The sequence below is a fragment of the Natrix helvetica genome (assembly GCF_964273705.1).
Source record: "Natrix helvetica genome assembly, chromosome: 7".
NCBI classification, from domain to species: Eukaryota; Metazoa; Chordata; class Lepidosauria; order Squamata; family Natricidae; genus Natrix; species Natrix helvetica.
The window spans coordinates 56,467,191-56,477,083 of record NC_138558.1 but is presented as its reverse complement, the minus strand read 5'-3'; the positions used below and the strand labels follow the sequence as shown (position 1 = coordinate 56,477,083).

The 9,893-nt window shown below is 35.7% G+C and overlaps 1 protein-coding gene across 11 annotated transcripts in view; it reads right to left on the bottom strand.

Annotated features, from left to right (window-relative positions):
- Positions 1-9,893, bottom strand: part of GRIA2 (glutamate ionotropic receptor AMPA type subunit 2) — a 216,546-nt gene that overhangs the window by 129,083 nt on the left and 77,570 nt on the right. For all 11 annotated transcript variants that reach the window (XR_014175902.1, XR_014175903.1, XR_014175904.1 and 8 more), the window contains exons 10-12: positions 9,539-9,745; positions 8,759-9,129; positions 1,206-1,404 (exon numbers count right to left, since the gene is read on the bottom strand). Coding sequence is in view for 3 of the 11 variants with exons in the window: in XM_081959664.1 (XP_081815790.1) it covers positions 1,206-1,404; positions 8,759-9,129; positions 9,539-9,745 (777 nt within the window). In the remaining 8 variants the exon portion in view is untranslated. The remainder of the gene's footprint in view (positions 1-1,205; positions 1,405-8,758; positions 9,130-9,538; positions 9,746-9,893) is intronic.

Below are 9,893 nucleotides of genomic sequence, written 5' to 3'. Positions count from 1 at the left end.
AACTCTACAAATTGACTTGTTTTATTACATAGATCAAAAAGTTACTTCCAACCTTCTCATCAACAGATAATGACAAATCCATTGTCTCCTCTCTCTTTTGCCTCTTCCAAAAATTCCTTCAAACCCATATTAAATTCTATTTGTTCTCAATCATTAAATCTATAAATCATTTGTTCACTTTTTTCTTCTTTTAGCAAAAAATGCATAAGAGGTTTCCAATTTTATAATAAATAAATTATTGTTTTCTCCCTGAGCAACTAGTCAATTGTCCCATTCTGCAACATGTGAATAAGCAATTAAATTTAGCTTGATGCTGGAGACAATTATTGAGAGCATTGGCTCTGATGAGAATCCCTTCCTTTGAGGACTAATTCACATGTAGTTCCTTTCCTGGGACATTAAGTTAAAGCAAGGAAATCTGATTCCTGGTGACTACAAGGCAATTCAGGCAATAGAAAGTTAATTTTTCTGGTCTCATTTTATGACTTCTTCATGGATTTCTGCAAAGAAAGAATATTGCAGAATGCCACTTAAAAGGTAGTTGGAAGCTGCCAATGTTAATTTCAAGGAAATCCCATCTCCTTAAACAATATGAAATTATTTCAATAGAGAAATCTTATCTGGCAGCCAAGCAAAGAATAAACAATAATAAAAGTTGTTTAATTTGTATGGTTAACAAATCAGATGTGAAAAAATATGGAGGGCCACCATCAATCTAACAATGACTGCTTTTTACAAACCAGACTGGACTTTGATTAGTTTGTAGGACAGAAGGTGCAATAAGCTTCAAATTATGAAGGGAAATATTTCTGGCCTTCAATTGCAGGACAAATTGATGAGTGGTTAATTCAGTGGCCTGTTCTCTGGACTTAGGATGTTGTAAAGAACTTGAGAAATTCAAAGAGTTTATTAGAAGAATTATTAGTTGCAGAAATGCATAATGCACAATCCATTTCTTTAGTATGGAAGTTATGACAGATGGATGTAAGATGCAATTGGAAATCTTGAAGAGGGATATTTGAAGTTGTAGTAAACATTTGAAACTAGTAATTGATTGCTATGTTTTATAAACTAATAGCCTATATTAAAACTCTCTGCTTTCTGCTCCTATTTCTACTCGTTATGGCTAAATTAGAGAGTGCAAGTGTAGCTTAATAATTCAGAATATTTCAGAATTTCAGAGTTAGGTTAGCAGAAACTCTTACCCTAAAAAATTCTTTTGTTGAGCCAGAATCTAAAGTCCCATAAGCAATTTCTGTTTGTTTAGATAAATCTTCTGCACTTTCAATGGGAGAGACCATTCTTTCCACCGTCAGGAAGGCAGCTAAGTTAGCCGTGTAGGATGATATTATAATCAGTGTAAAGAACCACCACACACCTCCAACAATACGCCCAGACAGGGATCTAATAATGTATGAAATAGATTTATAAAGTGAAATGAATATCCTGAAAGGAATACAAGTTATCAGATTTATGTATATGCTGCACTGGGTAACTCGGAGAACATTTTATTCATGCTATTTGGGAAAGGAGAGGTATATGTTGCTATGCATGCTAATGACATAGGAAAGTAGTAATATTTTACTTAGATAAGGTGTGTCACTAAATTCAGGACTTCTGTATTGAATTAATGTACTATTGGATCTTCATAGGTCGAAGAATCCTGCAAAAGAAAGCTGCTTAGATCATGTTATTGCAATATTTTTCTTAAAAATATTTTTATGACAACACAAATGAGTATGTTTACAGTAAAATCAGACAAGGTCAATGAAATACATTGAAATCAAAACAGAATATTTTAAAACCACTATGCACAATGTTGGAATTTCTCTTGCAATGGATTCAGTGGATCTGGGTTGATTAAATAAATTAGACTATAATGGTGTCTGCAGTTGCCATAGGGTTTTCACTGAGTTTCTATAAAAATATTTCAGCATTTAACATAGTGGAGGTAATATATTAGGCAATAATATGTATCATTATAATGAATTTTTTTATAGATTTAGAGGTTTAATGTCACTGCATATAACTTTTGCCTAATCACTGCATGCTATTTCATATTTGTATGAAAAACTCAAAATCAAAATCTGACAATAAGATTTTAAAAACATTTGCATATAATAGTGCCTATCTATTATGGAACGTTATTATCAATGTATTCTATATAAGAAGACAACCAAAAAAATTAAAATAAAGTAAACCCTGAGAGCAATAGCTTATCTAATCTCTCTCTCTTTTCCTTCTTTTCAATTCTGTCCGATTATCTGAGACTGCCTGGAAAGTCCAGTTTTCCTGGTTCTTCAGAAGTGGTTTGCCATTACCTCCATCCTAGGGCTGAAAGAAAACAACTAGCCGAAGGTTACTCAGCTGGCTTTGTGCCTGAGACAGAACTAGAACTCCCCTTTTTATCCTGATGCCTTATTCCCTATACCAGTGATGGCGAACCTATGGCACACATGCCACAGGTGGCACGTGGAGCCATTTGTCAGGGCTACGAGGTGCTGCCCTGTCAGCTGGCAAGCGTGCATGCGCGCGCTGGCCAACTAAGTTCACCCTTTTATAAAGCCATTTTTCGCCCTCCCCAGGCTCCAGAGGCTTTATAGGAGCCTGGGGAGGGCGAAAAGAGCCTCCCCCAACCCCCCGGAGGCCCTCCGGAGGCTTCATGAGCTTCCCTGAAGCCTCCAGAGTGCAAAAAAACGGCCCTATGGGCAAACCAGAAGTTTGGTAATGGACTTCCTGTTTGCTCGGAGGGTCGTTTTGACTGCTCCGGAGCTTCAGGGAAGCCTCTTGAAGGTCCCTGAAATCTTCAGAGTACTTAAAACGACCCTCCGAGCAAACTGGAAGTCACTTCTGGTTTGCTCAGAGGGTCATTTTGAGCGCTCTGAAGGCTTCAGGGAAGCCTCTTAAAGTGACTTCCGGTTTCCTCGGAGGGTCATTTTGACTGCTTCGGAGGCTTCAGGGAAGCTTCCTGAAGGTCCATGAAGCCTCCGGAGGGCTTCCTGGGGGGCAGGGGAGGCTGTTTTTGCCCTCCCCATGCTCCTATAAAGCCTCTGGAGCCTGGGGAGGATGGAAAAAGCATGCAAAAATGGGGGGGTCGCACCTGTAGTGTGCACATGCGCACTGGGGGGGTCGCACATTGCATTATGGGTGCGGCACGCCTGCACACGACCCCCCTGCGCTCCCCCCACTTATGGCACACGAGCCAAAAAAGGTTCGCCATCGCTGCCCTATACCAAACTTCCTCTCAATATCTATATGGGCTATGCAATTTCACTTTCAACCCTTTGCAAAACTTTGTTATGCATAAGGGCAAAAAGTGAAGCAATACAACCTTGCTACTTTGAGAGAAAAAAACTTCCACCCACTGATTAACTGCAGTCTCTACACTTCCTATAGCCTTATATAGGTGATATTAAGGACAACCTCCTTAATATCATTTATTCTGAATGTGCTAAAGCATTATTAATATGAAGTCCACACTTTAAGTCATTGATTATTTTAAGGTGATATGTAAAAAAAAAACTGTCCCCCTAAGAATTTTCCAATACTATATGTAGGAATAAAGCATTGTGCATTGTATATTGGAACTACAGCAAATCTAAATCCTAGATTCTGGTCAGTGACTGTAATAAAAATATTCATTTGTTCATTCAGATTGCTAAAGTTTTCTCTTATAATTTATGAAAGAAGTCTCACTCATCTCATATTACCATTGTTGAGTGCTGGCATAGAGCTTCATAAAAATATATGAAGTAATTATGTAGGTTAAATATTTAGATGATGACTCCAGCGATGATTTCTCTACAAAGGGTCAAAGGAGGCTACAGATTTGCAAATAACAACATAAATTTATATAAACTGTTTTGAGTTCAAATCATCCTGTTTCTTGTGCAAAACATACCTTCACCACAAAATATGCTGAGTTGAGAATTTTGGGAGTGGTCTTGAGTTCAAGAGCTGTATTGTGAGTACATTTTTGTTTGTTTGTTTTATTTGCAAGATACTTCCAAAATAATCAAAACAATTCATTTGGAATTTAATATAGTTGTTTTCTCTCCAAACAAGCTGATTTTGATGTTTCAAAGTGAGAAAAGCTTGAATTCAAATTATTTCAACATAATGGAAAAGATTGTTAATATGTATTTTTCAGTTGCTGTTTAGGGTGTATTGGCTATCTTTCTCCTTTGGTTTAATCTATTTACATTAGACATAGGACAGGTGGTCAGCTCTTTAACAAAGAATGTATGCAACTGCCTTCTGATGGCCAATGCTCTTTACAGTCACTGATCTAAGTGATCAAGACTTTACAGAACTTCTACAGAGTGCAATTATATTTGTAAGGGCAATAAAAACATTTTTGCAAATTTTCATTCCTACATTTATTTTATGAAACTTCCATTTTTCCTTACTCTCAGATAATAAAATCTAAATTGAATATTCAATATTCGCTGTATCCACTGTAAAAAACAATCCACAATAGCAATAGCACTTAGACTTATATACCGCTTCATGGTGCTTTATAGCCCTCTCTAAGCAGTTTTACAGAGTCAGCATATTGCCCCCAACAATCTGGGTCCTCAAAAAATACTTCAAAAAGCCCATTCATGAATAGATCTTATAGTGGAAAGGAGCTTTATGCCTTGCAATGATACTATCAACTTTAAGGAGTATATATTCCCAGAAATGTAACCCATGACATGCACAGGCAAGGAATCAAATTAAATACACTCCACTGGAGAAGGAAATCACTCAAATCACTTCAGAATTGTGCCAAAAAAGTGAAATGGATACATATAGTCAAGTTAATGTTAACATGATTTTGGAGGAAGATCTCTCCGAGCCAAAAAATAATGAGCTTCCAGTTAAGAGAGAGAGAGTAAATATGAATAGCTTAAGTCTTTATGATACATCTTGGTTAAGGCCAAAAGAACACTTCAATATTGATGATACTAGAAGCAAAAGGAAAAAAATGCTGCAAAAATATGGAATGTCAAAACAATAAAGTCCTTGAGAGTCAAGCAGCATACAGATTTAAAAACAAATAAATATGTAAAATGAAATGAAGCAAAATTGATGTTATTACAGCCAGAATTCAACATTAACATTCTCAGAATTTTCTAAGTGAAATAGATCCAGGTGGCTCATTTTATATCAAAAGAATAGATTTTCTTCAGTACTTAAAACTAAGAACTATGACTCAGCAACTATAGCCAGCCAATTCCACAACCCAAAATTAGACCAGAACTCAGAAAGGTATCTTAAGGGTTCTCCAGACAAGCACAATCCAAAGCGCACTGAAGATGTCGCCTCAAATGGGGACGAAATGTTTGCAAATCACCAAGCTCAGAGCTCAAATCAACAACATAGACATTCTACTGTAAGCAAGAAATGGAATAGTTGTCATTATGAACAAATGGATATCAATGTCAGTGCTAAGATATAATTCTAAAACATGAGACAGGTCACCGTATTACAGAAGTTGAAGTCTATATTCAAAGCACAGATGTGGAAGATGTAGATACCAGTTCTATGATAACCTATATCACCTTGTTGACAAAACATGTATACACCGTCCCCACACACCCATATAAAAACAAGAGACAGACAACCAGAGCTCTGTCAACTTCTGCCAAGTAAATCTTTCCAATATTCTAAAAGACAATTCTGTATGTGGACTTCATGTATAGTTGTCTATCTATATGCTCTGCAAAGATAACGGAGGACTATTCAGTCAGCAAAACAATACCAGATGCTGTAGCTGCTAAATTATGAATTCATTACAAAATCTCAGTTTAAATTAAATATAATAAAAGATATGAACAATGTAGTATTCCATATATCTAAATGGTAGAGGTTTAGATTTAATGGATTATATTTGATAAAGACAGAATCTGAAGAACTCTGAACTAGAAATTGTGACATAATTAAAGGTGAAACAAACAAAAGCATTCCAAAATGTAAACATAAAAAAGAAGACAAAATGACTGCTGTTAATATTGAAGAATAGATGAAGACTGGCAGAAAGCAAAGGACAACAGAGAAAATTTGCCCAGGTAAACACTGAATACAAGTCTCTGCACAATGATGTAAGAAGCGCCAATAGTCAAACATGTTTTGAGAAATCACAATGCAAAGTCTGATCCTTTGTTACTTGCCACACAACACTATACTCATGTATATAAGGACAAGAGCTTGCATTGTAACATCACAACATACTTTTCATCTTTTTGATGAAATCTTGCTTGTTGCATATCCCTGTGACACATATTTCCAAAGAGCAAAGAAATACAAGAAGTTGCATCTATATATGCAAGGCAAAGAAACTGAAGATAATATCTGAATGAATAGGAGCCTTATGTAATGCAAAAATGGGCATGATGAAAGACATAGGCAAAGATCTGTTGGAAAAAGAAAACATAAATAACACGTGAGTATAGGGAAGAACTGTACAAAATGGATCCCTAAATGATTGAATGTATGAAAATTTGATCACTGAACTAGAGAGAGATATTCTGAAAAGTAAAGTCAAATAGGGTCTGCAAAATATTGCTAGCAGCTGCAGGAATCGATTAAATATCGGCAAACAGTTCAACATTTTACAAGATGATGCAGTTAAAGAGCTACTTACAACTTTTAATGAGGCAAGAATAATCTCATTAAAGGAATAAAAAGTGTCTCAGATCATGTTGCTTAACATCGAATGGAAAAGGCAAAAATACATCTACTTTTGCTTTATTGATTATATACAGGTTTTAATTATGTAAATCATGAATGATTTGTTATAAGATTTGGAATGGAATCTGGGGTAACCAGATGGCATCACATTGGAAAGAAGTACACAATGGCTAGATACTATTCGGTCACTTTTTAATTTAATTTTCAAACAGAATATACTGTGCAAAACGCTGAACTAGAACACAAGGAAATTGGAATTAAAATTGCTGGAAGAAACATCAGCAACCTTTTTGATGCCTAGAAGTGAGGAAGACATAAGAAATTGCCCTCTGGAATACGGTTGCCCAAGAGATTGAAATAGAAACCTACTGGTCCTGAAGAACTGGTTCTTTGCCCAGGCTTTTTGGAACTGAATCCAATTTTTCTTTTTCTTTTTTCCCATCTGGTTATCTTTGACATCTTTGCTCTTTTTGCTTTTAATTTTTCTTTATATTTTATAAACTGCCCACTGTAACTGGGAATTAGGCTGCACATTATGTATGTGTATGTATATATATATGTATATTCCCATCCCCAAGATTACAGTATGTCAACAGAAAATACTAACCACATATAAATGGCCAGATAAGAAGTTAAATCAGTTGTAAGACACATTTGTGAAAACTGGCTAATCAGAACGGTTGAATGATTAAAAAAAAACTGAACAGTAGCTCTGAAGATACTGTTGAGAAAATTTGAATATTTTGCAGAGGCAGTATATAATACATGGGTAACACTCAGTGGAGAAGATCCTAATGCTTGGAAAAAATCAACACAATCAATTAAAAAGCCAATAGAAAACAAGGTGGCTAGATACTTTGTGACATCACAAAGATAACCTTAAAAGAACTCGAAGAAGAATTTACTGACAATCCAGAGGAAGTAATGTCTAGTAGATAATGAAGTATAGGTAGCAACTAAGTATAGGTAGCAACTAAATAACTAAACAACACTTTGGAAATACTTTCTTGTTAGTTGTACGGTGGCTGGACACCATTAAAGCTGACACCACCCAGAGCATAGAAAAACTCAAAAAAAGTAGTACAAGATCAGAAGAATTGAGAGACCTGGCCCGACTAACATCATCATCCATATTATTTCCCCCCAACTTTATTTAGATTATTTGAACAATTCCTTTGTGTTCTATGTTCCTTGATAGAAGTCAGTGCTATGGTAGCAGATTCCTGCAACCTGAAAGAAGTAGAATATGCAAAAAAGAAATTCTCTTCATTGTATCTGATATTTTTTTTCTGAAAGGTAAAATTAATAGGTAGGTTATAATAGTGAAACCCGACAAAAGCCCAACCTAGCAATTCTTAGGGACAGACTTAATTTCACTTCTGAAATAATGTCCGTTCTCAATGTGTGCCCCATCAGATTTGTTGCGTTTCAGCCAAAACATGAAGGAAATGGAAAAGTTGGTAATACTGTGGAAAGAAATAAAACAAACATGAGCATAGTATGGTTCATAAAATAAACATCTATCTGAATTTATGTTTTGAAACTTTCTGCAAACAACTACTCTTGTCATCTGTACTGCAATTGGTTCCAGGGACCATTAAGTTACAAAAAAAATTTTTATTGTTTAAAGCCTAGTGGTTTTGCTGAAAGGAGAGAGGGGATTCAGGTGCTAGATGGCACAAGAAATATTTTTGTGATGGCAACCATTTCATTTATCATCAACAATATGCTACCTTTTTTCCCATTACAGCATCTGTGAAATCAGTGCACTTTTGGCTGTAAATGGGAATATGCAGCAAAAACACGGTACGCCTCCAAGAAGGCAGGAAATGAGATAAACCTTATGCATTTTGCAGCCTCTGCATGGTGCATATAAGTCCACCAGATGAAGAGCAATGGATGTTAGGAACAATCAATTGAATTGTCTTCTGTCTGCATCACGGACTGATTGTTTTAGTAAAGAATGAAGATGATTTTGGAAAACTTGTCAGCAGCCAGTATTCATTTAGAGTGAATCTATAAGCACCATAAATATCCTTAATGAGACCAAAATGCACAAAGCTGAGACAGGCGTGTAACCAACCTTGGCGAAATATCGCATCCTTGCTGCATAAAGGCACCCAAGGAAAACCAGAGACTATTAAATATCCCAAATTCATTAGTTGATTCGTTACTTTGCGTTTCTCTTCCATCTTCAAACTCCTCAGTGTGCCACTCGTAAGGGCTAAATCTGCTGACCAGGAATAAAACAACACTGACCCCAATGTAGGCAAAAACAATGCACATCCAGATCTCATATGCTAAGGGATCAAGAAAGGAAAACACTCCTGGTTTGGACTTCTGTGGCTTCTTGATCATTATAGATATCCCGAGGCTCATAAAAGGCTTTGAGAAGTCAATCACTTCTTCTCTCACCAGTGTTATAGTTAATGGAGCAATTGCAATATCAGCTTTCTGTAATGGAAGCAAAACAAATAATAAGTTATTTAAAAAGGGAATGGCTTCAGTGCTTTTGTGCATTGCAAATGAATAATATAATGTCATGGGAAAAGACAATAATTATTTCAGTACTAGCATCTACTAATCCCGTCTGTCCTAATGTTCTTGTTACTGATATATATTCAAGTTTTATGATATAAGAGGGCATTTTTTAAATAATCATATTTACGAACATTGATGGAACACGTTTATCCCCTACATAGAATATTTGTAAGGGAAAAAAATGATGAAATGCATTTATATTACCTGTTTTCTCAAATATGTGACTTTGCTTTGATCCAAGTGAATTTTAGATGTCATACTAACAGGTATTGAGCTTATCTTCATTAATCAAATAGTTGCAATGGTTAAAATTGGCTCTTACCCCATAAACAAGTTCTCCAACCATTCCATTCCAGATTTTTGTTTCTGCATCCCTGGCCCCATATTTGCCATCCCCAACAATTGTGAGTTTGTATTTGAACCCACAGTGTTTGGCAATTTCTGCAGCTAAGTCCACACAGTAGCCCTCATATCGTTCATTTCCTTCAAGCAATTCAAAATTTTTCTTCATCATGACATATGGGGATTCCTGTACAGAGAAACTTGGCTTTAGCTGGTTAATAAAGCTATCAAGTATGTTGCCTATTTGTTATATACTTTTTGAAGGACAATAAGTAAATAAGAAAAAAAAACTTTTTTCATAAAAGTTCAGGATTATTTATTTATCAATTACCATG